The sequence below is a fragment of the Schistocerca gregaria genome, chromosome 4 (assembly GCF_023897955.1).
Source record: "Schistocerca gregaria isolate iqSchGreg1 chromosome 4, iqSchGreg1.2, whole genome shotgun sequence".
NCBI lineage: Eukaryota > Metazoa > Arthropoda > Insecta > Orthoptera > Acrididae > Schistocerca > Schistocerca gregaria.
In genome coordinates, this window is record NC_064923.1 from 318,533,179 (window position 1) to 318,560,330 (window position 27,152).

Genomic DNA, 27,152 nt, shown 5'->3' on the forward strand with positions numbered 1-27,152 from the left:
AGGTTTAAGTAGTTCTAAGTTCTAGGGAACTGATGACCACAGCAGTTAAGTCCTATAGTGCTCAGAGCCATTTGAACCAAATGAACATGCTTAGTAGCTGCATGACGAATTTTTTTCCCCTTAGGTTATCGAGATTGTGACCGTAGTGCTCTAGCGAGTAGAGCGCTAGACTATGGGCCTGGAGATCCTGGATCCAATCCCGGGTAGGGGCGAGTATTTTTTCACGGTACAATCCGTAAAGGGCATCCCCAGGTCCAGCTCGTGTGCTGTCAGAAATTAGGACCGGGAATCTTTCCTAGGATAAATAGCAGCAACGGCGAGGGATTCGCCAGCCCTTCCCCTTCTAGTGCCACGAGGAATAATAAGGCAGTCCGTACGTTATATTATGAAGATAGCCGGCCGGAGTGGCGAGTGGTCCTAGGCGCTACAGTCCGGAACCGCGCGACCGCTACGATCGCAGGTTCGAGTCCTGCCTCGGGCATGGATGTGTGTGATGTCCTAGGTAGGTTTAAGTAGTTCTAAGTTCTAGGGGAGATATGACCTCAGAAGTTAAGTCCCATAGTGCTCAGAGCCATTTTCAACCATTTGAAGATCGCAGCTGTGGGCCCCAGGCATGTTGAAAAGTCTCAAGTATAGCAACAGTTTCACAAACTACTCTAAAATGTGTGTGTTCTTGAGTGCTTCTCCGCATCATCGTGAGAGACATTATTTTACTGCTGGGCAACTTATGTTTGGAGATTGCACTTAAGAGCTCGTGGCGCCTTCTAATGAGCAGGGAAGGTGCGTTCTGCAGCGGCCCGGTGTTATATTGATTACCTCTGTCTTGCAAAACCTTAGGGAAGAGGGTGGTGGGTGGCACGGCGTCCGGAGGGACGCGGCGGCCAGGGTGCGCGCGATGTCAGGACGCTCGACACTCCACCGGCGGGAAAGAGGGGCGGGAGGAGGCGAGAGGAGAAGGAGCGGCAGTGGGAGGGGGAGAGGAGGGGGAGACCGGGCACGCTCACGTACGGTACGGCGGGCGCAGTGCCGAGCAAAACCTTTTGTTTGGCGGCGCGGGCTGGCCACAATAGCGCTCGCGTCTTCGGGCTTGTCGGCGCGCGGGGGACGCGAGCGGCGGCGGCGGGCGAGTCGCGGGGGGCGGGGCCGAGCCCTCGCCCCATTGGCCGGCGGGCACACCACGTGACTACCGCGCCTGCGCGCTGCGCCTGGTGGAGGGGAGGTCAGGAAAAGTCGCCATTAGGAGCGCTCGCTGCGCGTGCGTGTGTGTGTGCGCGCCGGCGTCCGTGTGCCGGTGTGTGTGTGTTTGAAAAGTTGGGGATTGCAGTGGATCAATCGTGGTCTTATTTAATACGGTTTGAGACGGTCTAAGCTGCTCTGTAACAGGCTTAAGGCTTGTTTTATCTGGAAGGCCTCTGCATTCAGTAACAGATTTCTGACAGCTTAGGTGAGTTTATTGTGTTTTATCTCCTTTAAATGTTCAAACACCGGCCTCGGGAGCTAAGAAGATTACCCCGGGACTGATCTCGTGTGATGTGTTATTGCCGATTATTACGGGGCGCCGTCGTTCGCTCAGCGGCGCCGGCCTACTTAAGCAGCAAATGCCATTACGGTAAAACTCTTTTAAACGGGGCTAACCCGGTTATATTTTTTTTCCCTCGCGGGAGGCGAGGCGCCCGCAAGTCGGCGGCGAGCGCGCGGCCCGGGACGGCAATTTTTGTGGCGTGACGGACGGCTGGCGGCAGTCTCCCGGCCAGCCCGAGAGCAAACGCGAGTGCGTGCCGGCTGCCGGCGGTGCGTGTGTGCGATGCGTGAGCCCGGATACGCGCGTCGCGACGCCGAGCTGCCGCCCACGTGTGCCGGCGTCGGCGCCGGGCCCGCGACCCGTCAACGCCCGCCTCGGCCGGGCTTTTTTTGTGCTACCGTTACCCGGCGCAGGAAAGTGTCTGTTCTGTGTGCTCGCTAACGTTCGCAGTGCCGCCCGTGTGCTAAGCGCGTGTGCTTTCAGGGCCGGCAGCTGTCATCTCTGTGTGAAATCTTTAGCGCCCTGCCATGTTTCGCCTCGTGGCGTACTCCGTGCTCGGCCGTGGCGTGCCGGCGTCGTATTTTAGGGTCCAGTCGTAGCGAAATGCTGAATTACTGCCGCATAAATATATTTTTGTTGGTCGCGTAGTGTTAATATCTCCACCGCGAGTGCCTTTAGAAGCCGTTCCGTGTCGCTGAATGAAGTGCGGCCACGTGCATTTGTTGTATACATCTCATCCAGATTAAATTACACACCAGTTCTTGCTCAAGTAATGAATATCTCGTGTCCATACGCAATGTAGAATTTCTGTAGTCGGAAGACAATTTTTCTACTAGATAATAGCCAACGGTAGAGAAAAAGGCGTAGCTTTAACACTATCGCTAGAAAGCATATCGTAATTATTGTGGAGCAACAGAATATGCACGCAAAGCACACAGAATAGTACGAAGCATTGACGATAGGTCAGTTGTCTTAGCAAGAATGTGTTGACAGCGACTGTTGCCGCCACTGCTTGTAAATTTAAGAACAGTGCCTACGCCGTCAACGATTGTGACTGATTGTAGTGACCTCTCATGACGATAGCAGTGAATATTTTTGAAGCTGTTCGGTAAGTTGCGAAAGTTCCACCGCCTTTAGTCATCTGTTTAGGTGAGGCGGGTGTTTGCTCAGAACAATCGTTTAAAATTTCTCTTTTGGCAGCTTTCTCGTGAACGATAAACAAATGAAATATTATTCTTTTGTAACGGAAAAAATATGTAGGCTATAAACAAACTGTTTATATTAGTATGACTGTTTTATGTACAATTTATGTTGATGTTGTTATTTTAGACAGTGAATCAACGGCAAGCATAGAAATGCTTGTGTCAAATTTTTCACACTTATCTCTGCCTTATGCATATATCAATTTTTTATGCAGTACTCTTTTTAGCGGCATAAAAATGTTACACTTATACTTACGACTGTACCAGGTAACTTAAGGTAAATCGCTGTTTGTTACTGTATTTTTTAAAATATTGATTATTGTTTCTTTTAATGCACATATTAACACTTACATCAAGATTTCTTCATGTCTTTTGGATTGCATGTTCTTATTAGCACCTTAGCCATAGTAAAATATCTTATGTAACAATTCTTATCTTCCACTGATTGGCTGCTCCGTCGGTTCTTCGTAGAATATTTTAATCACAATTCTTACATATTCTTTTTTGTTAGCTCGTACTGCTCTCTATAAGTCACACTTAATAGGAATTTCATAGTTTTTTGATGTAACACAGTCCGCGAAAACTGTCCAGTAAAAGAATGTCCATATTAGCTTTGTGAATCCAAATTTTGTTAATTAGTCACCGCTTTAAATATTCCGATAACCGTCCTTCATTTTTTTATCGACTATTAATCACGCTCGGTAAATACTGTTTTCCTACAGATATTACAGGTCACGCATTAGAAAGCTAACGGCTGATTTCTCTCACTGATTTCGGGATGTTTAACGCTCTCAAAGCAAGGAGCACAAACTGAACACAGTATTCAGTTATGTAACTGTTATTTCACGACGACCTAAGTAAATACCAAAACGTCACCAGCAGCACGTTCTCTTCTTAATTTATCTCACGTAACTTAATAAACATATGTGTAATAAGGAGACCATATTTTTTTCTAGTTTTCTTTTGTGCAGCAATATTAAAAATTGAGTAGGAGAAAACCGTATAATACATTATAAAATCGTTGTTTAGATGACAACGTTCAAATTACCAGTATTTGTTAACAATAGGATTACATAAAGATGTTCCTCCAATAGGTAATGCAGGATCTCTAACGAGAACTGACCACGTAGAGATTTTGAAATCCGTATATCTCGTTATGGAGGTGGAAAGAGCTCTAATTTCAGAAGATGTGTTTAGGCACTTACACTTCCCTTTTTATATAATATCCCAGACCATCGACAGTATCATCATTAGAAACGGTGGATCAACTCTGTCGGGCAAGGGTGAGGGGCAAGTCAGCTGAGTTCTTAATAAACAATCCATTCCAGTTTGCGCGTGAAGTTATGTGGGAAACTTTAGTACACCATGGTCTTGCAGGGAATTGAACCCGGCGCGTTTTGAACGGTCGAGAAGGCTGTTTTGGCCACTGTACTATCTCGTTAGCTAGCGGTGAAACTATAAACGTTGCACATAAAGGCCTATGCTGTCACCACATGTCTCTCTTTCTCTCTCTCTCTTACACACACACACACACACACACACACACACACACACATATGCACACGCAGCGACCTGTAGTCGTGAAGGGGACTACAGGGAGATAAAGAGAGGGACCAGTAATTACATTTGGAAAGAAGAAACAGGCACGGTGTTACAGACGTAATATCTGTGGAGAGGTGCACCAACTGTTAACAATTTATAGCTAGTTATTCCAGTCACAGTCACAATCAGCTATAAGACACTGAGTTGCTTATTGCGTTCATCTCCCCATGCGAAGAAACGAGTACGTTTGTTTCTTTGGTGCATTGACATTTTTACTGACATTGCTGTTGTTCAAATTCCTTTCCGAAATGAGAATATCAGAGAAATAAGTGCTCCTGAAATTTTAAAGAGATCAGAAAAGAAATCCAAACCAGGACTGTGTGAGAGACCACAATTCACTTGCGTAGTTTCGCAGAAATCAGACTGGAAGAACAAATGCAAATTATTCCCGGTCAGCTAAGTGTTTTATGACTCATGCAAGTTAACTTCCGCACGCAGGAACGAGAACAGATGAAGCTACGTTCTTTCCCAAAATGCAATAATTTTAGGGCTCAGCGTTGGGAACAGATTGCAGCAATGAACTACAAAAACCGATACCTGCCGTTATCTTTTGACAGACTGCTGATATCCCGTCAAATGTTAAACAATAGTGACGCATATAACATCAAATAAGAGCGCTTTAAACTCGAACGGAGAGCTCTTAAACCACTGTGAAAAACAACCTGGAATGGTTGATTGCAATTTTTTTTACCAAGCTGGTTATCTTTGTTTCGGAGAGATTTCGGGCACCAGTGTAGTTTCAGATGCAAAAATATTTCCAACCGTTTACATATATATTCAGCTCAGAAAGGTATAACCTGCTAGATATAGCGAACCCTACTCGCTTGTGCGAGCAGTACAGAAAAGAAATGTTTCGTCGTAGGGATTTCTGTAATTCCATTCATCTTCATAAGATCGGCGATAGAGAGTGTAAAATTATCGCACAATTACAAGTACTATCGTCTCAGTTGTGCGACTGGATTCGTGATTTCCTGTCAGGAAGGTCGCAGTTCGTAGTAATAGACGGCAAATCATCGAGTAAAACTGAAGTGATATCAGGTGTTCCCCAGGGAAGCGTCCTGGGACCTCTACTGTTCCTGATCTATATAAATGACCTGGGTGACAATCTGAGCAGTTCTCTTAGACTGTTCGCAGATGATGCTGTAATTTACCGTCTAGTAAGGTCATCCGAAGACCAGTATCAGCTGCAAAGCGATTTAGAAAAGATTGCTGTATGGTGTGTCAGGTGGCAGTTGACGCTAAATAACGAAAAGTGTGAGATGATCCACATGAGTTCCAAAAGAAATCCGTTGGAATTCGATTACTCGATAAATAGTACAATTCTCAAGGCTGTCAATTCAACTAAGTACCTGGGTCTTAAAATTACGAACAACTTCAGTTGGAAGGACCACATAGATAATATTGTCGGGAAGGCGAGCCAAAGGTTGCGTTTCATTGGCAGGACACTTAGAAGATGCAACAAGTCCACTAAAGAGACAGGTTACACTACACTCGTTCGTCCTCTGTTAGAATATTGCTGCGCGGTGTGGGATCCTTACCAGGTGGGATTGACGGAGGACATCGAGAGGGTGCAAAGAAGGGCAGCTCGTTTTGTATTATCGCGTTATAGGGGAGAGAGTGTGGCAGATATGATACACGAGTTGGGATGGAAGTCATTACAGCATAGACGTTTTTCGACGCGGCGAGACCTTTTTACGAAATTTCAGTCACCAACTTTCTCTTCCGAATGCGAAAATATTTTGTTGAGCCCAACCTATATAGGTAGGAATGATCATCAAAATAAAATAAGAGAAATCAGAGCTCGAACAGAAAGGTTTAGGTGTTCGTTTTTCCCGCTCGCTGTTCGGGAGTGGAATAGTAGAGAGATAGTATGATTGTGGTTCGATGAACCCTCTGCCAAGCACTTAAATGTGAATTGCAGAGTAGTCATGTAGATGTAGATGTAGATGTATAGAGGCGCTCAATTTCAGGAAGGAAAAGAACGCTTTCTTTCATCGAAACAGTGCCTTGTTTCGACTCACAATAATTCCATTTGCTTGTTTACCAGAGGCGCATCTTATCGAGGTCCTATTGTTTCTTGTGCTCTTACATTAGAAATGATTTGACACATCGTTCTATTTCTTTCGTTGGCGTTTATGACATGAAGACAAAGAGAAATATGATCAGCTGTCGCTGAAAAACTATGCTCCAACAACTTCTTAGAGAAATTATGGTAATAATACACATTTTAAGGTATATGAAGAATAGTACTGAGCAATATTTACGCGTTATTTTACGTGATAGTAAGGAAATTGGCTCTGTTTTCGACGACAACGCAAATTCACAATGTCGAAAAACGAACATGAATTCTGTGATTCCAGTACTAATCTCACAAGATTTAAGAGTCCAGGCTTCACTGATCCACGGTGTTGCTATACCCTCCCTAGTCCCGCCGTGGGCGAAGCTGGAGAGTTGATGTCTAGAATAACGCAAGTCTTCAATATGTCTCGTAGTGACTAAGTGATCCAAAAATAAATGGGAAAGTGAGTAATTGCTAATCCTAAAAGTACAGATACTGCTAATTGTGCGACACAGTAATACGAGGGAGTCATTTGTAATTTTAAAAAGTGTCGCCAAAAAAACTATTCTTTATGCTGTGAAAACATCGAAGACAGAAGTTGAAACTGATATACTATAATGGATCGGATTAGAGATGTACATACTATTGGGAATGAAGTCTCCAGCTTTGTTCATGAAGGAGGCAGGAGAGCGTTTGTGAACACTGTGGATCAACGAAGCCTTAGTCTTAAATGTTATAGTTCAGTCCTGTGATTTCAAATTTCAGACATCAATTTCGAAGCTACCAGTCGGCGCTATCGTAGGCAGCAGATGCAGTTTCAAAAATGTTCGAATGCGTGTGAAATCTTATGGGACTTAACTGCTAAGGTCATCAGTCCCTAAGCTTACACACTACTTAACCTAAATTATCGTAAGGACAAACACACACACACACCCATGCCCGAGGGAGGTCTCGAACCTCCACCGGGAGCAGCCGCACAGTCCATGACTGCAGCGCCCAAGACCGCTCGGCTAATCACGCGCAGCAGATGCAGATTCCTAACGACCATGTTAAAGAACGAATAAGCATAATCGAGTGCAATTCATAACTTCCTAAAGCAGACATTACCATTGAAACGTGACTGAAGCAGAAAATTGCGTTGTTTATGAATTTTCTAAGACAGTAGTAGGCCTGATCCAGTTCCACGTAAAGAAAAGAAATTTAATCTAAACGCATTTTCCATACAGATAGGGTAATACTGTTGTGAGTGACACGAAGATTTTCTGTTACAATGTTCATCGGAGACAAAGGATCTATCAAGAGAGTTCCGGGGAAGTGTGATAGGACCCTGTTCTCTGTGTCCATACACGATCTCGCGGACAAGGTGAACCTCGTGCACGGGAAGTGTCATCATTGACTGCAGGGTACAGGGGGAGGATACAGGGTGACTTGGACAAAATTTCTATTTGGTGTGACGAATGGCAACTTGCTACAGATGTGAGAAAATGTAAGTTAATGCAATTGAGTAAGTAAAACACTCCTGTAATGTTCAAATACAGTATTATATGTGTGTTGCTAGACACGAGATGTGATCAGAAAATAGGGCGAATAATTTCATTAGCAACAAAGAAATAAGCTTAATCTCCTTCAAAGTACTGTCCTGGGCTATAAACTCACTTGTCCCAGTGTCGAATCCTTGACTAGAAGCATTTATGGAAGAATTCTTATGGAAGGGGTTTCAGCTCTGCTCTGTCGTGGCCGTATCAGTGTCAGGAATGGCATCAAAACGTTTTTCTTTAAGCACTGTTTTACTTTCTGGAAGGAGTCAGAAATCCCATGGTGCTAAATTTGGTGTGTAAGGCAGATGTGGGCAGACACAACACATTTCTGGCCAAACACTCGCAAACCAAAAGCCAATTGTGGCACGGCACGTTGTCGTGAAGAAGAAGAAAGCTATTCGTTTCGCAAACGTCGCAGTACGCCCTTGTAAAATTCGGCGTTTACAGTTGTTCCCTTGGAACAAACTCTGATTGTACTATGTCCTCAATATCGAAAAAAAAACAATAAGGTTAACTTTGAAATTCGATTTTGATTGAGTGCCTTTCTTAGGTTGAGAAGATTCACCGCTTTTCCAGTGCAAGCTCTGAATCTTCGTCTGAAGGTAACACCCATAGCGCCAAGTTTCCTCTCCAACTACAATTTTGAGCATGAAGTCTGAATATGAATGAAGGCGATCCTTCAACTCCATGCAAAATGGCACACGATTTTCCTTCCGTTCATCACGCAAAAGTCTGGGGACAATTTTTCCCTCTCACTTCATCTCATTTGCAAACTATCGGTTAAAATACTTTGCACCGAACAGTACGAGATCTTAAGTTTTTCGGTAAGCTCTCGAATAGTTACTCGCCTGTTTTAAAGAATATTTTTTCCCCTTTTTCACGTCTTTATTCTGTTTTTGAGGTTGATGGACGTCCAGAACTTTGCTCTTTTCCTACCGACTCATTTCCGGTTTTCAATCCCGCCTACCACTTATAAACAGTCTTCAGAGCTTCAGTATTACCGTCATACACCAGTTTCAACGGTTTACGAGTTTCTTAGCGCCTTTTTGATACTTTAAACAGAACTTAAATGTTCACGCATTGTTCGAAATCCTTGATGCACGACAGACACGGAAAACACAGCCCGACTATAGCGGCCGGCCGCGGTGGTCTCGCGGTTCTAGGCGCGCAGTCCGGAACCGTGCAAGTTTGAATCCTGCCTCGGGCATGGATGTGTGTGATGTCCTTAGGTTAGTTAGGTTTAAGTAGTTCTAAGTTCTAGGGGACTGATAACCACAGCAGTTGAGTCCCATAGTGCTCAGAGCCATTTGAACCCACTCTAGCGTCTCTGGTAGCTGACTGGCAAGTCAGAACGTGTTCCAGCTTCACGCTGCCTGTCTCAACGGATCAGGTACCGCACGGATTACATCAAATGGTTGTAACTTAAGCAGTTACTGCTAAAAAAAAATTGTTCACAGTATTTTTTTTTATCACACCTCATATATCCAGTCGTAACGTTGCAAAGCGAGATGAAATGTAGCGAGCACCTACGGTCGGTTGTATTCAAGGTGATTGATAGGCTTCTTGGAGAATTGTAGGAAGGAGTAGTTCATCTGTGAAAGAGACCATGTACAGAATACTGTGCGAACCATTTTCGATTACTGCTTAGATGTTTGGGATCAATACTGGGTAGGACGAAAGGAAGATAACAGAGCAGTTTAGAGCCGTGAGAATAGGTTTGTTACTGTTAGGTTCGAGTATTATGGAAATGCTCCGTTAACTTAAATAGGAGTCCCTGGAATGAAGAAGACGTTCTTTCAGCGATACACCATTAAGAAAGTTTAGAGAATTGGCATTTGTGGCTGTCAGCAAAATGATCCTACTGTCACCGACATATATATCGTGAAGGATGGCGGAAAGAAAAGAAATTAGAGCTTGTAAGGAAGTATACAGATGTCGTTTTTGTTTCTCTACATTTACGAATGGAACTCGAAAGGGAATTACTAGCAGTGATACAAGATACATTCCGACAAGCAGCGTTTGGTGGCTAGCTGAGAACGTATGTACCTCTAGATAATAAGCAACAATTAGGGTTCTACGTCTCTGAGAGACTCGCTGTTGAGGAGACTCTGACCGACCGTCTCGCTCCAGCTCGGGATCCGAGCGTGGGCCGGTAACATACGTAAGCGCGCCGTGCCGTTGAGACGGCAGGCGCTGTGCGCGGCCGCAGATGGCAGCCCGCTGCGTGCTGTGGGGCGGGACGGGAAACCCGAGCCCGCTAATCTGTGCGCCGGCAACCCTATATCCACGCCGCCTGTCTGCCACGGCAACCGCACGGGGCAACACCTTGCGAGTCAGGCGGCTGGCAGGGGGATCGTCTGCACCATTCCTCCAGTCATCCTGCTTATCTGACACAACCCCACTTCCAGCTGTCAAACCCCTGCCTTAGAGGGTCCTTCTTGTGATATACTTAGGTTTCTTCTTGTACCGTTCACGGATTTTAGCGAGGGGAGTACAACTCTGACGAGTCGTTAGGCGTCTAAGTTTTAAACTGGCATACTTTGCTGCCTTAAGAACATTTCTGCCTGCAAACTGGGTCTCTAGCCTGAGGTGAACCCAAGGGAGGGGATTCTGTGGAGGACATGACTCGTCCCCCAATAACATTTAGCTAAAAGCGATAACATTTTAATGTATGTCAATTTCCAAATTTCTCAGGCAACTTTCGGAGAATAAGGTAACAAGAAAATCAAGACTCTCGAAAATGGAATTGTAGATATTACAAGCCATTTACAGATGAATAAGTTGTCTGTAGGAAGATATCTATGAGAGAAGGCTGTAGCGAATTGCAGAAAGACCTGTAGAAGGTAGATGATTCGCCCGGGGACTGGCAGTTGACCTTGAATATAACTAAAAGTGACTATCATGCATGCGAAGACACCAGTACAGTACGATTGCCGTAAAATTCCTAGGAGTAACCACCGGAAGAGATCTACAAATAGTATATAGCATTTTTCAGATTCAGATTCACACGAAGAAAATAGAAAAAAATCATCAGTGAAAGCAGTTGCTTACAAAACACCTTTTCAAGCTTTTCTTGGATACTGTTCATCAGCCTGGGCCCATTAAAGAGTCGAATTAATAACAGAGGCAGGCAAGATCCAACGAAGAACGACGCGTTTCGCAGTAAGATTTTTTAGTCGGTGCGAAAGCATTACGGAGATAATCAACGAGCTCCAATGGCATGCACTACAACAGAGGAGATGTGAATCACGGAGAGGTTTTACTATTGGAATACCGGGAGCCTACGGTAAGAGTCGGACAACATATTACTTCCTCCCATATACGTCACGCGAACTGACCACAAAGAGAAAATCCGAAGAATTAGAGTCAATACAGAGGCTAACCGACAATCATTCTTCCCACGCGCCATTCGCGAATAGAAGGAGGAGGGGAGGTGGGGGGGAGGACAGACGGCGGGTGCAGAAGACTAAGATGGCTTGCGGAGTACAGATGTAGATGTAGGATTTTTTCAGTATCTTGCATGAGGATTTGTTCATGTGCATCGCTTGCGGCTCGACCACCTACAACTAGGAAAAGACACCGAACCACGTGCTGACAGAACCTACTGTCAACAACAAATCTAACAAGGTTCATGAGCCCACGGGCAAACTGGGAACCTACAAGTAATTCAAGAAGGCGCAACACAAATAGTAAGTCTCTCCTATAAGGAAAAAAAAAGACTTTCCCGAATTTATGCGAAAGCGGCTGAAAGAAACAGCATCTCCACAATTTATACACTTGTACTGCCATAAACTGCAGGTTTCTGTTCACATTGATAGTGCTAAGTGAAATTCACCAGTGCTCAGGACAAACTTGTATCGTGTAAATTATGACGTTATCAAAGTTGTGATTGTTTGCTGGTATTGAATATATTACATCAGTTGAATGACACATATAAATTTCAATTTTTCGGAGAAATGCTCTGTATTCTCTGAATTGTAATTTATTGGAAGTTATGTTAAAGGGAATTACTAAGTATATATCATATTAAACATTTAATACATTTTAATGTTATTGTTATTAAAAACGTAGGCATCTGTGGCATGTTAAAAATGAAGGTGACGACAAGTTATACTAGTGACGAAGGGGAGGGGGGAGGCAGTAACAAACGTCCCCCCCCCCCCCCTCCCTCCGCGAGACGTGAGAATTCCGAAAACAGTTTCGCGATGTACGAGGTGTTTCACAATACTTCTGGTGGACTGCAGAGGAAACATGGTACCCGGCCGCTGTGACCGATCTGTTCTAAGCGACCGCTACGGTCGCAAGTTCGAATCCTGCATCGGGCGTGGACGTGTGCTGTCCTTAGGTTAGTTAGGTTTAAGTAGTTCTAAGTTCTAGAGGACTGATGACCTCAGATGTTAAGTCCCATAGTGTTCAGAGCCATTTGAACCATTTGAAACATGGTAGGTTATGTTTTCAGGTGGCAACATCCGTCTTTTCGGAAAACATTTCATTCGATACGACGCCAACGTATATTAGCAAAAGTACGTTCATATGGCCAGTTAAACGAAATCTATGACTGAATTGGAAACCTTTTGATAGGGAGGACGCATCATGTTACATTGGACGTAGGTTTATTAACAGATGTTGAAGTAACTTTAGATGCGACCCAGCGAAGTAAGTTGGGACACACGTTGTTCATGTTGTATATTAATAAGCACCCAGACAATATTAACAGCAATGTCAGACCTTTGCAGACGGTGCCGTTGTATATAATGAAAATAATACCTAAGAAAACAAAACAAAAAAAGCTGCACGTGTATTCAGTTAGGTGTTGACAAGATCTCAAAGTGACACAGTGATCGGCAACTTGCTTTAAATATTCAGAATTGTAAAACTCTGCGCCTGTCAAAACGCAGCAAATATCAGCAACTCACAATTAGAATCAGCCAACCCATAAAATGTCTGGATACAATAATTTGTCGGTATATGAAATGGAGTGAGGCGAAGTAGGTGGCGGACTTCGGTTCAGTGGTTGCATCCTGGGAACATGCAACTTATCCTAGAATATTTTTGTGGTACCCATACCAAATGGGAATAACGCAACATACTGAACGTATACAAAGAAGGTTTGTCTTACCGACGGCAGAGCGTCACCGAGATGTAGCAGAACCTGACCTGGAAGTCGCTCGACGATAGAAGTCAGTTATCACAAGATGGCCGACTAAGAAAGTTTCAGCAATTAAGTATTAAGTGAGGAATAGGGGTATATTCTACAGATCCCTACGCATCGCTCCCGTAGGAACAGCAAAGACAAGATCAGACCACAACAGAGGTGAGCAGCCTATCAGTCTCCAGGACCTCCATACGTCAATGGAACAGCAGGAAGCCGTGTTAAACGGTGCGAAGCGAAGTACTCTGTCGATTTAGATGAGAAGTAAAAGACTCGCTGATGTTCGAAGCTGGACTCAACTGCCGTAAGCTGATTCTGGACAGCAATAAAGGTATTGCGATGCCCATATCCAAACGGTATTTTAAAATTCAAATTGGGAACTAGTCACCAGGATCAATCAATAACCATTAGACATACAGGAGTATATTTCCCGAACGATTTAAAGTGTAAAGACAATATAAATCTAGTTTGATGAAGTGAGATGAAAAACTGAGATATGTCGGAAGCGTGCTACAGGAATGGAATCCATGCACGGTGGAGGTCGCTTACAAAACCCTCATTTGATCAATTTTAACTGTTGTTCGTCGTCCTGGTATTTATAAAGTTGTATAAACGAAATCGACAGAGAAGATTCGGAAAATGCTAACGATGTTCATTGACGTGATTCAACTGAATTTTGTGTATCTGGCACTCCTTTCGTTTATTTAGACTCAGAATATGCTGAACTGTCTACCGAGGATGTTGGTTGCACTAGACGTGAGCCGATGTGTCAGTCATAAGGTAAAAAAGACGGAGGGCGGTATCAAACAACTCGAAACATTGAGAACTTTTGCCTTAATTCTGCAGTCAAGGATTATTACATTGTACTCTATGCAGATGACGGTTTGGTAATTCTCCGCTTTCAGAGCTAGACTTCAGTCATTCGTCCAAGTTGAAATGTTATTAAAAAAAAAAAAAACAGACTATATATCCATATGATCTTCTTCATACTTCATCGTAGTTATCTGTGTAATATGCAAAAAGTGTGGCTGCAAGAAATTCGTTGATATGAAATGCTGATGGTAGTTATCATACCACAATTTTGTAGCTTTATGTAACAGAATTTCCATCTTGGAAAGCAAGTAAAGTTCTGCCTCTCACATAATTCTCTCTGAAGCCTACGTGCCTTGATTTTTCATACAACGTGTTTCAGTGTGGTACGTGGCGTCACAGAGTGAATCAAATATTCTCTGAAAGTAAATAAAACTATCCGGTTCCTTGCTAAATGGCTTTTAGCGAAACACATATGAAGAGCTTACGTTGGGTTTTGTTGCTCGACAATCGCTGGAAACGTATGTATTACCGTTGACACAGGTACAGTGCTGTGGGCAAGACGATGTTATCCGAAGATTAAGAGACGCGGTTGCTACAGGTTTTGCAGTTATTATTCTCGAGTTAAAAAAAAAAAAACAGTTATAAAGCCCATATATTGGATGTAGGTTCGCGTTAACCCCTGTTAATTGGGAAGTAATCGACAGAGCAACATGGTTTTTGTTGGACTGGAATAAAACACATCCTAGTGACGAGCTGCTGATTTAATCGCACTTACTAAGACCACATAGTGAATCGATGTGGAATGCACACACTAAATCAGTTGGACAATATCTGCCAAGGAAATTGTGATGCTTTCGATAAGCAAATCTGTTTTTTTCGATTATCTTCAAGTTCATAAAGATAAATATTTGCAGATATAGTGCTGCGGGGGGGGGGGGGGGGGGGAGGCGGCGGCATTGAGTTTATTCCAGAGGCCTGTAACGATGCTTACTGAATTTTAAATGAGAATCATCTGGTTTACTTCAAGACTTGATATCGACATAGACCGTAAATTAACCAATCGCTACAGTGGAATATTTAGGATAAAAACAAAATAAAAGGTAATAAAATACGGGGTGAGACATACATCTTTCATCGAATTAAACAGGAAAAGGAGAGACAACGGTGCGAAGAGACTTATGCTACACGTTAGAGTGTACGAAGGTGCAGATCTAGGTAATTACCTATGATAACGGCTAGATAATAATGCTCAAGTTGCACTACTGTCTCGTTACATTGACACGTTCGTGTCCACATGAATTATGCGGAAAAACGAGAATGCAGATTCAATAAGCTATTAATGTAGATTCTCATGATTATGAAATGCTGTACTGGATCGGTTAAAAGCAAGAAATGTAAGCCCTCCGTGCGGCTCGAGGTGGCAACGCTACTAGTCTGTAACTACTTGTATTATGTCGTGATCTCCATGACATATTCACATATGTTTCATACACGCTGTACTAAATAACATAAAAGTTTCTTTGGTGAAGAGCCACTGTACACCCAGAAAGTTTTTACGTTAACTGACTCTGGTCGCGGAATGATGTTGTATAAAAAGAACTACTGCTTTCTGGTGCTCCCGCAGCCATAATCGGTTGCAGTGATCGAACTCGTCATCTCGATAATGGCCAGCGAGCCGAAACATTGAATAATTTGGACCGTGGGACGGTCGCACACCCAGATGAAATTTTTGAAACTGTTTATGACTTTTTTCTTACTATTTTCGTGCAGAGTGGATTCAGTGCCGTTAGTAGTACCTGATAACATGCTGAATACAAGTTGAGATCAAAACGAGTAGGTCTGATACATACATAAACAAACGTACTGCTCCAGAATTTCATCATACAGTTACAAGAAGGATTCTTTAAAAGTTCAAACGCGTGCAATTTATTTTTTTCAAAAAGTATTGTTTAATTTTGCATTCGACCGAGCCGGGAGACCACTGTAAACGTTCCAAAATTGTGCAATATGCAAAGAAAACGTTTACTTGATACGCTGTATATAATTATCGTGGTATACTTCTTACAGACGATTATGCTATATGGCAATATCAGAACTGAAATGAATATGACTGGTTCCCATTGCATTAACATCGGACCTTGTAGTTATATTACACAACTAGATAATAAAATAATGATTTCGAAAGTTAGAAATATTTCATTTGCGTAATGGGCATCAGAAAAAAGTATCTTTGTATGCCCCTCCTTGTAGCTAATGGTTACAGGGACTTCAGCTGATCAGTATGAAATGAAAATTAGAACACATGCAGCCGTCTCTTTCGTACTGGATTTATTTAAGGAACCCGTTTCGGTGTTCATCAGGCATCTTGACCGACAAAAATTGGGAGAAATCCAATCTCGTTTGAAGTCGTAATAGGAGCCAATATTAAATAACAGGTGTCCCCACTTCTTTGGTTTTCACGACACTACCCCTCAGTTCATCAATGATGGGGTAGTTTCGTGTAGAACGGAAATCTACGAACAGTGGTTATTTAATATCGTGTCCTATGCACACGACATTGGTTTCCTCCCTATTTGAGTTGGTCAAGGGACCTGAAGATGACAGAACGGACACCAAAATTGGTTGCGTAAATAAATTAAATGCAAAAGAGAGAGCTGCAGGTGTATTGATTTTCATACCGTTATAAAAAGTATGTCAGCACATGTTATTACGTACGATTAATCAGGGCCTTGCTGTCGTTGTCTGTAGTGGATACATACCAGTACAAATTCCGAACACTGAACGATTCTTGCTGCCGAACTGGAAGACTTATATCACTTGTTGAAGATACCTTACGAAATTGCTGACCTTCTGCTAACACGAACCTAACAATTTGCTTGTTGCTGACGTGCACCTAAAAATATCAAAATGTGGTAAAAAAAAAGCAGGTGCTTTGCGGCCAACAGTGCCTCATTTATGGATTGTCTAATATAACTTACTGATCTTTTCGGTGCTAGTTTAATGATGTGCGCTGAAATCAGGTTGTGATTGTGCAAAAACTCTCACCATATTGCATTGCTTGACCCATTAATTATTCACGAGACGTTCTTTGCTGACTTCTCTGTCGTTTCAGTCTGTTTTAATTTCGGTCGCTATGTCCCACTACTTTATTTTACCGAACCAATAATTCTCTACTGCTCTGAAATGTTCTTCGTAACTTCATGTGGTCATATTTATTTTTTTAAATGCCATTAACATCTATTAATTCTCACTTCTCCGTCGATACACTGTTAACCCACTTCGTCGGTTTTGCTTATGACTCTTTGCTTTAATGGTCTCAGATTTTACAGTTGTTTATCAAATAATGCCTATAAAATAACTTTCTTGGACAGCTATCATTTATATCAACTACAAGCAATCTGCACATTTTCCTTTCTAGTGTGCTCCGGTTCGAGCGTTGTCAACATTCAGTTAACTCCCCTGGATTTGAGGGTTTCAGCTGTCCACGTAGACGCTACGTTTGTGAACGGGTTTACAACAGGATCTGCTCAAATGTAAACCATTAACTAGAAAGTCCCACATGGGTGTTATTTCCTAATCGGATTTTATTGCGTGGCGTTGTGCTGACACATCAAACGGCGATATGTGTAGGATTATGTATACGTGTTCATTCATACACTTCTAAACTCTCAGGAAGAGAGCGACTTACACTCATACTTCGCGTGAACAAGGCTTTGGAATATGCACTAGAGCTATAAAAAATAATTTGTTTAAATCTGTTCTAGTCAAAGACAGTCAATAAGAGTAATAAGTCTGAGTACCTCGGGCCAAATCCTGTTTGTAGTTATATGAAATCTGTACACTTTACACAATAAAAGTACCAAATACGAAGTAATAATTACGTTTCTCAGAAGCAAATCAGTATCGACACTACTATTTGTTCCTTTATAATTCTTCTCGGGTTTCGTTTACACATTCTTTGAGTAGCCCTACAGGATTTCTTGCAGTAATTTATGATAGTTATACAGGTCATTTATTTTTAGCAGCGAGTCTATTAAGTGGTATAAATATCATGTCCATATTCCTACATTACGGAGCACAAGAAAATAAAACTGTCATTTATAGTTTTATGTTCATGTTTCTCTTTATCCTTTTGGGTCTGTAATTTTTCCCGTCCATTAACCGGTTTCGTTCGCTTTCGATAATTTTGTGATGCCATTTCGTCTATGATCTATAAAAATTATCCCTAGTCGTGGCTTTCTATGATTCCTAAGAATATGGCAGTGCAGTAGTTACAACTCCGAATCAAAGAAAGCCTTTATATACTTTTGTATCACTTAAACTCCTGTTGCTCTTATAGAAATGTGCAGAATTGAGAGCATAAAGCCGGAAATGCAGCTCTTCAAGTGAAAAATAAACTCTTTAGTGAGGGAAAGTATGTAATAGCAAGGTCTACGAAAATGAAGTAGTAAAATGAATTTACCAGTATTTTGGCTCCATGGTGATGTGAATGGCTAGACATATTCTTCAAATGAACATAATTACCAGAGGAAGATAACTACCAAGAGGAAGAAATTAAAAAGTGCTTGTATTTTATAGTTTCGTACATCTAATGCACTCTGTCTTCACATAACACTGCTCATAAGCGGGCACACTGAGTCTTCCGCAAAATCTTCAAAAGTTCCTAAGGGGGTAACGGACTTCGGAAATCTAAATTTTAAGAGGATTATATTCTATTTTACAGCGTTTCACAAAGCTATATGATGCTGTTTGCTGAAAATAAGTTTATAAGGTTGCTCGTAATGTTGTTGATCATCCGTCTACATCAAACATGTTACAGCTACTATTCTCCATTTATAATGTGATGCAGTATTGGCCTGTACGTTGCAAATGGACTGTCCTAACTACAGTTACTGGTAGGGTGCCGAAACTGGGACAATCTGTTAACGAAATACACATATTCCCCATCGAAATGTGTAGATTGGTAATAGAGACAAAGCATTTATGGCCGCTAAACTATGTGTATTCTGTTATTATCGAGTTCTTTGGTAATAATTGTTGATTTTCTGGCACTTCGCTAGCACGTGGCGAAAGATCCACTCCCCGCTTGTGCTGGCATAGGTGAGAGTAAAACATTGTTGTTAAGTTTCGTAGTTCAGTGTTACTGAGAAAATCAGCTTCAGCAAGAGCCTGGAAATGCAGGGCCCGAGCGAGATTACTGTCTCACTCTATAAATGAAAATAATTTTCTTGGTTCTGCGGCCGTTTCATAAAGCTGTTCAAATGGTGTTAGTTCACTAGCAGGATCTCGGAAAAGTGCTTCCAATAGTTCAAGTGCTCTACCAGTTAAATCAAACAACACCTGTATATTACGCGATAAAAAATGGTGTGCGCTCGATATTTGTACCAAAACTGAGAAACTACTATGATGAAAGTCCCATTGGTTTTCATTTTATTCTTTGGCAGAATTGTTGTAGAATGTTAAGTTACCACAATTCGAATACTATTTTATCTGATAATGGTTAGTTTTGATATGTTTGATCAAAAAAATATCTGAAAGACATACAATGCAAAATACTGCTGATCCCCCACCCCCTGCCCTATATGATCGTTATGTAGCATTTTCATTCCTTGCAAACAACAAAACGATAAACATGCTTCTGTTCCACGTATTCTGAAACGACATACGCATATTTCTGTCGGTAAGGACTTCAGTATGAACTGGATACTGGCGATTTGATGCAGTTAACACTCAGCTTTTGCTAGTCGCGAAAACGGAATGTTTCCTCCGAATGTAATTACTGAAATTTGTAGCAATGATTACGTTTTATCTGATTATAATTAGCGACATTTAAATCATGATATAACAAGCTAATTAATGATTTATACCACTTACGCCAAAAGAGCACAACTAAATAACAAAATCAGGCAGATAAAAGCGTTGATACTTCACAATGCTATTAGGTACAACCTACTGACCTGTTACATCGAGCAGGTAGATAAAAGAGCTCACTCACTTTAACAAACTGATCCACAGTTACATCATGCCCAACAGTTGCTACTGAGCTGGTCTGGTAGATTTACGGAAAACGTGTTTGGCAACAGCTGTAACATACTAAAATCGCAGGAACTACTTACATGACAGCAAACAAGCTAAACGCCCTGAGCTGGTATTTATTCGTATGTACAATGACACTAAAAATCACTCATTACACGGTTAGAGAAACATATACGTCGGAAACGGACACCACAACGATTTCGAACGCCGTTGTTGGGTAACAACACTGCCAGGATATTTCCACAACCAACAATGCTAGCAAAGATATTAGTGAAGAAAGAGAAGGCGTAACAGCATCATTAAATTAATTATCTGTGCTTATTTCCTTGTAAACGCTTGTGTATTATAACTGAACGCACGAATTTCTAGAAGAAAACATATTACTCCATTCTGGATGCGGTACCAACACAAGTCATTGCATTGAATGTATGGAGCAGCTTTGTATTCATCTCGCGTAAAGCTCAGTGTTGCAGAAATAAAAATAATTCATTGCTTTCTTCGCAGATGTATGGAACCTAAATGAAAGGGCAGATTAACGTGACAGAAAGGGATACAGAGTTCTCACGGTAGTGAAGCTGCTCCTACGTTTCCGTGGTCTAAGTGAAGAGCTTAACAGCCGATTTAATGGGCAACGCGCCGTTCAAGTAGTTGTACAAGATGCAACGTGCCACAGAAGTAGTCTTTGTGGCAAATTGTTCATCTAATGAACCACTATAAAAAAATTACCGTCGATAAGATTCTGCATGGAGACTTTCAACATCTAGCATTTTCCTAGCTATTAAACAAAAGGAACTTCACCTGCTCATTACGTCCGATACTTTCTTCTTACGTTTGATAGCTCATGATTCGCATTTGACTGCGACTCTCCTGTTCTTGTCAGATGTGACCGCTTCACATTGTTTTCCTTCCTCACAATTCTTTGGCGGCTTTCATATGTGTGATCAAACTTAATTAGATAATGAACATAGAGGCCCGATAATGTTTCATAGTGAACCTCCGAAGCAATATGTCAAATAATTCATGACATAAGCTACTGTGTTCGTGGAAACGCGCTCTAAGCTTATTTAGCTTTATGATTTCTGCACAGTCACAGTTACGTCCAATTTTAAATTTTCACACATGTGATTACCGCAGTGCAGACGCTTTCAGACCTGACGCAACAAAGAATAAAAAAATATAACAATAAAAATAAATCTGATAATCGGGCACAAAAGAGATACCTGGAGAATCTTATTCTTAGTTGATACGCAATCACGAGGTAATTAGAGTAAGATCTAGACGACCCATTTTCGTTTGTAGACGCTTTGAATCCGGATAAGCAGCCGATTTTATATTGTCTTGGTGTGTGACAAAAATAAGAAACTTTCAAAACAGAATTAAGACGTATTGGGTCAAGTGAAATATCGATATTTGCAATTCATATTTCTTTCTATTGGCTGCGATAAGTCGCACTTTCGAGAACGTACAATTGGATAAATGAGTCATACTTCAATTCCTTCATTTTCGCTTAAATTTCTCTATCGCCTTTATGGTAGTGTTTGCGATTTTGTTCATAACTGTCTACGTCTGGGATTGCATTTTTCAATTTCACTGAAGCCGATGGCTTTTCTCCTTTAAGGTGGGAAACTGTACTCAAAATAGTAAAATATGCATCGTTAGATGCCACATCCTTATTTATTAATAGTTCTACAGTTACAAAAAAATAATATTATCTATAACTAAGCATTTGATGAAGACGGAATTGTTGCAGACCTCCTGAAATCAGCTGGCTCAAAAACAAAATAAATAAAATAAAATAAAATAAAACTGAAAGAAATTTCGAAACGTTTGACAAACTGAAGAAACTGCGGATGACTGGAAAACTGCATTGATGCATCAACGGCGTAAAAGTGACACAGAACGGATGTTAATAATTATAGACCGATTTATCTTCTTCCAGACCATACAAAACTCTTATTTCAGGGCACCGCGGACCATGGTCGATTACAATTTAAATGCAAAAGTGGCGAGTATCAAGCAGATTTCAAACCAAAAGATTTTGCTCAGAACAGTTTTTAGATCTGACTTTAATACTCCGCGCTAAAAAAGTTACAATTATAAGGTAGCTTGTACTTTCATACATTTTAAAAATGTTAGAGACTCTTCCGAATTTTGAATGAACAAGGTCTGGACTCCTAAACCATTGCAATTACTAGTGAAAATTAAATGGTGAAAAATGTAAGGAAATTAAAACAGAAGTGAGACAAAATGATGGATTCTCACCGTTGCTTTATAACCATGGTCAGACAAAATGATGGATTCTCACCGTTGCTTTATAACCATGGTCTTGTAAGAAGTGATCCAAGCGTGGCGGACAACAAAATCAGAGCTAATAACTGATGAGCCTATCAAATTAAGGAGAACCAATGTCCAGATAGGCAGCTTAGCTCTTACAGGTGGCCTGGTGATTGCATACCCAGAATCTCAGACACCACAAAAGTGAACAGAAATTCTTAAAGAAAACGAGGAAAGAGCACGGCTCCAAATACCGTTTGAAAAAAAAAAAAAGATACTAGTGCAGCAAGGACCTGGCGCACAATATTCTAAAAACCAAATAAAGTAAAAAAAAAAAAAAAAAAAAAACAAGAGAGTTTCCCAGTTCAAAAATTTAGGCGAAATCATTCTTGAAACTGTCCTGAAAAAGACTGGTTACAATATTCACTGCCACAAAATGGAAAGAGTTTTACAGCTCTCAAGTTTGCAAGAGATATATTTAGCAACGAAAGATGCATCTCAAAATACATCAGGTGGTAACACTACAGCACAGTCAAAAACCAAGCCGGCTGCTGTGGCCGAGTGGTTCTAGGCTTCAGTGCGAAACCGCGCTGCTGCTACAGTCGAAGTTTCGCATCCTGCCTCGGGCATGGATGTGTGTGATGTCCTTAGGTTGGTTAGGTTTAAGTAGTTATACGACCTCAGATGTTAAGTCCCATAGTGCTTAGAGCCATTTGAATCATAAAACCAAAGTGTCGTTATGGCGTTGAAACACTCGTTTTCAACAGGAGAGACATTGATGAAATCCAAAAGAGAGAATGAACGGAAAAAGGGATACTGAAGAAATCCGAAAGAGATATTGAATACTAATTAGGAAAATTTAAGGTACAAATTATATTGAAGAAGGGACTTACATATAGAGATTAAATAAAGAAATTGAAAAGTCTGCCAGAAAGACCCAAGATAGCGGAACAACGTGCTCTTACGAGTGGAAAAGAGTCAATTCCAAGAGAATAAAAGTAATACATGGATACAAAGGAAAACTAAAACAAAGAGCTAAAAAGTCCGTCAGTCTACATCGTGTTTTCCAATAGGCCCCAACCGTGAATAAGAATAATAATAATAATAACAATTATTATTATTATAAAATCGTATTAAACTTGTTTAAGAAACATATTCATTTTCTGCAACTAATGAATTCTCGTCTTGCTAGCAATTGTTCCGTGGTCACGGGATTCGTCTGTATTTGGGTCAGCTATTTCACGATTTGGCAGTTTTTGTTAACGGTGTGGCAAGTATGCCCTTCCTATCACCTCATTTCTCTCTTAATATCAGGACAGATCGTCGTGTATGCCATCTGTCTGTGAATTGTGTAAATTTTATTCTGTGTGTTAGCATATATTAAAGGCCTATATATAGTGGTTTCTGAAGCATATATTGGGGACCAGTGTGACATTTTTCTAAAAGGACATGGCGCCCCTCCGTGTCTTGTTAGCTAGCGCGCAGCGCGTTCAGTTATACCAACAGGTCTTCTCTACGACTGATGAACTTTGGGAATTAAAATTTTAAAATGTATCATCTGTGGATATTGTAACAAAAAATTTTTGTCCTTCACCACTGTCCTAGTATACATAAACTTTCAAAATGATGGTGTGACTGTGAAGACGCTGTGTAAATTATTTCTTAAGTTCTTTCACCATTTCGACCAGCTGAATAATGAAGCTTTCAAAACTTAATCATATGCTTGTCGTTAGGTTCATAACAAGACAAAAACTTCTGACATTAAACATTGAGTCGGTCCTTAAGTACGTAGAGTTGTTCTGCAAGTTTAATAAACACAACAGTTACACATACCAGAGACTTGGTCATCAACAATGTATTCTCCTTCGCCGTTTACGACAGTCTGCCAACGCTGGGGTAATGTTTCGATTCCGTGACTGTAGAAAGCATGTGATTTCAAAGCGAAGAACTCGTCTATCTATGTTCGGGGCACATTTTATCTGGCAAGGAAGCTCTTTGAAGGTTGTTCGACTCACAGCGGAAAAGGTGCAAATCTGAGGACGCAAGATCATGTGAACAAAGTGGGTACGCAATGACTTCCGAACTATACTCCGGGTTTAGTGATTTTTTGTTAGTCTAGAAGAATTCGGGCGGGCGTTATCGTAGAGTAACGACACTTCACGCTGTCTTCCTGGTAGTTGTTCTTGGACTGGGTCTGCAAGACGTCTCCGTTGTTGACAATAAATGGTTACAACTCGTGGGAGCACTTCGTAGTACACTAAACCGTCGCTGTTCCACCACAGGCAAAACATTATCTTTTGTAGGGGAGCTACTACTTTGTTTGGGCTCAAACATCCCTTTACTTTCCTTATGTTAGCATAAAGACACCATTTCTCGTCACCAATAACGATACAACGATGGGAATGGTCGCGTTGTTCACGAGCCAGCTGATACGAACAAGCAGAGCTGTAATTACGGTCACCCGCCGATTTTTGTGATTTTGGCTGAGAGCATCGATTTTTGAACCTTCTCCATTGTATGCAAATGTCGCACGAGTGTCGAAGGATCACAGTTCATCGCCATTCCCAGTTCTCGAGTACAATGATGTAGATCATTGGGGATTAATACCTTTAGACGATCTTCATCAGACCCTGAAGGTCTTTCTGAACGTGGAGAGTCACTAATGTCAAAAGAATCCTCGTTAAAAAGATAAAACTATTTTCTTGTCGTGCTTTTCCCAACAGCGTAAATGTTTCTGGTTGCCTCCGCTGCTGCCATCGCTCTATTGAACTCAAACAGAAGAGTATCTCGGATATTTTCAGATTTCTCTATTTGGCACTCCATTTCCTAGCTTCCACAGCTTCATGCGCTATCTCCACTATCTCCGGAAATGAACATGCAAAACAAAAACGCTACGAACTTACTCACCAACCTAATACTTGCTGTTGCTCCCTTTTGTGTACCTTCTTTTCATTAAATTATCAAATGAATGGCACAGGCATGTCCTGTACTCATTTTTACACATGTGTTATTATTCCTAACGAAGTTTTATAATATTTGAACTACAAGATGTTTATAAATTGTCATACAACTGTTACATCTGGTATTCTGTAGCTTTAGCGACCTCATGCATGAGTTAAAAAGCGTGTCAGTTTACAGACCTTTTCATTATGATGTCTTTAGGAACGAGTAAAATTGAAGTGATATCAAGTGTACCCTAGGGAAGTGTCCTGGGATCTCTGCTGTTCCTGATCTATGTAAATGACCTGGGTGACAATCTGAGCAGTTCTCTTAGGTTGTTCGCAGACGATGCTGTAATTTACTGTCTAGTAAGGGCATGCGAAGACCAGTATCAGTTGCAAAGCGATTTAGAAAAGATTGCTGTATGATGTGGCAGGTGGTTCAAAATGGTTCAAATGGCTCTGAGCACTATGGGACTTAACACCTATGGTCATCAGTCCCCTAGAACTTAGAACTACTTAAACCTAACCAACCTATGGACATCACACAACACCCAGTCATCACGAGGCAGAGAAAATCCCTGACCCCGCAGGTGGCAGTTGATGCTAAATAACGAAAAGTGTGAGGTGATCCACATGAGTTCCAAAAGAAATCCGTTGGAATTCGATTACTCGATAAATAGTACAATTCTCAAGGCTGTCAGTTCATCTAAGTATCTGGGTGTTAAAATTACGAACAACTTCAGTTGGAAAGACCACATAGATAATATTGTGGGGAAGGCGAGCCAAAGGTTGCGTTTCATTGGCAGGACACTTAGAAGATGCAACAAGTCCACTAAGGAGACAGGTTACACTACACTCGTTAGTCCTCTATTAGAATATTGCTGCGCGGTGTGGGATCCTTACCAGGTGGGATTGACGGAGGACATCTAAAGGGCAATTCGTTTTGTATTATCACGTAATAGGGGAGAGAGAGTGGCAGATATGATACACGAGTTGGGATGGAAGTCGTTAAAGCAAAGACGTTTTTCGTCGCGGTGAGATCTATTTACGAAATTTCAGTCGCCAACTTTCTCTTCCGAATGCGAAAATATTTTGTTGAGCCCAACCTACATAGGTAGGAATGATCATCAAAATAAAATAATAGAAATCAGAGCTCGAACAGAAAGGTTTAGGTGTTCGTTTTTCCCGCTCGCTGTTCGGGAGTGGAATAGTAGAGAGATAGTATGATTGTGGTTCGATGAACCCTCTGCCAAACACTTAAATGTGAATTGCAGAGTAACCATGTAGATGTAGATGTAGAAGAAAGACTAGCTTAGATATTCAGCGATGGTGGTCGGATTGGTCGAGTTCTAGTTGAAAGGGACAATCATTGAAATCCCTTAAAGCAATCTTCAGAACACACGAAGATCTGTATCAGGATGGCAAGACTGCTGTTTCAGTCAGTTTCTATAGATAAAGTGTATATATAAAGGATACAAGAAACGGTATCAGAAGAAAATAATGTGTCGAAAGGAGCTGAGCTCTAAGGAGTACACGTTGCAAAGCTCAGAGAAAACTAGACAGTTTCAGAGAGATTTTCGAGAGCTTTAACACTGATCGACGGTCGTATGTAGAGATTTAAAGACTGGCATAATATTAAAAGAGACGGAGGAGAGCGTAAAAATAATGAAACGGTCGTATCGTTACCTCCACAAAAAAATAAAAGGTCTCATTACAGCAGGAACGTCAGCCAATTTTTCGCCTAACATTTTTTGGTATACTGTCATTGCCAGATTAAAGGCGAAATAAATTCCAGCTGGTGATCACTACAAGGCGTCAGAAAATAGCACGCCGTGTAACTAGCAACATTCAAACGCGACGGCAACAAATGAGGCCCTGTCAGTTCGTCTTGCGCAGTTCCAGCCACATGTTGATAGAGGATCGTTCTTGGCGACCTGAAACGATCGTATCATATAATATGAACCTGTCTACATTATTTTATCAATGGAAAACACTTTGGCGACTAAAAGATG

The 27,152-nt window shown here is 41.4% G+C and overlaps 1 protein-coding gene across 3 annotated transcripts in view; it reads left to right on the plus strand.

Moving 5' to 3' along the window:
• Nucleotides 1-1,116: 1,116 nt before the first annotated feature.
• The window catches only part of LOC126266998 (homeobox protein OTX2-B-like), a 278,020-nt gene continuing 251,984 nt past the window's right edge, over nucleotides 1,117-27,152 (plus strand). For 2 of the 3 annotated variants that reach the window (XM_049971755.1, XM_049971756.1), the window contains exon 1: nucleotides 1,736-2,630. In XM_049971755.1, coding sequence (XP_049827712.1) covers nucleotides 2,596-2,630 — 35 coding nt within the window. In that variant the 5' untranslated portion in view covers nucleotides 1,736-2,595. Of the gene's footprint in view, nucleotides 1,445-1,735; nucleotides 2,631-27,152 lie in introns of those variants that run through there. The other variant, XM_049971757.1, reaches the window with a different exon arrangement.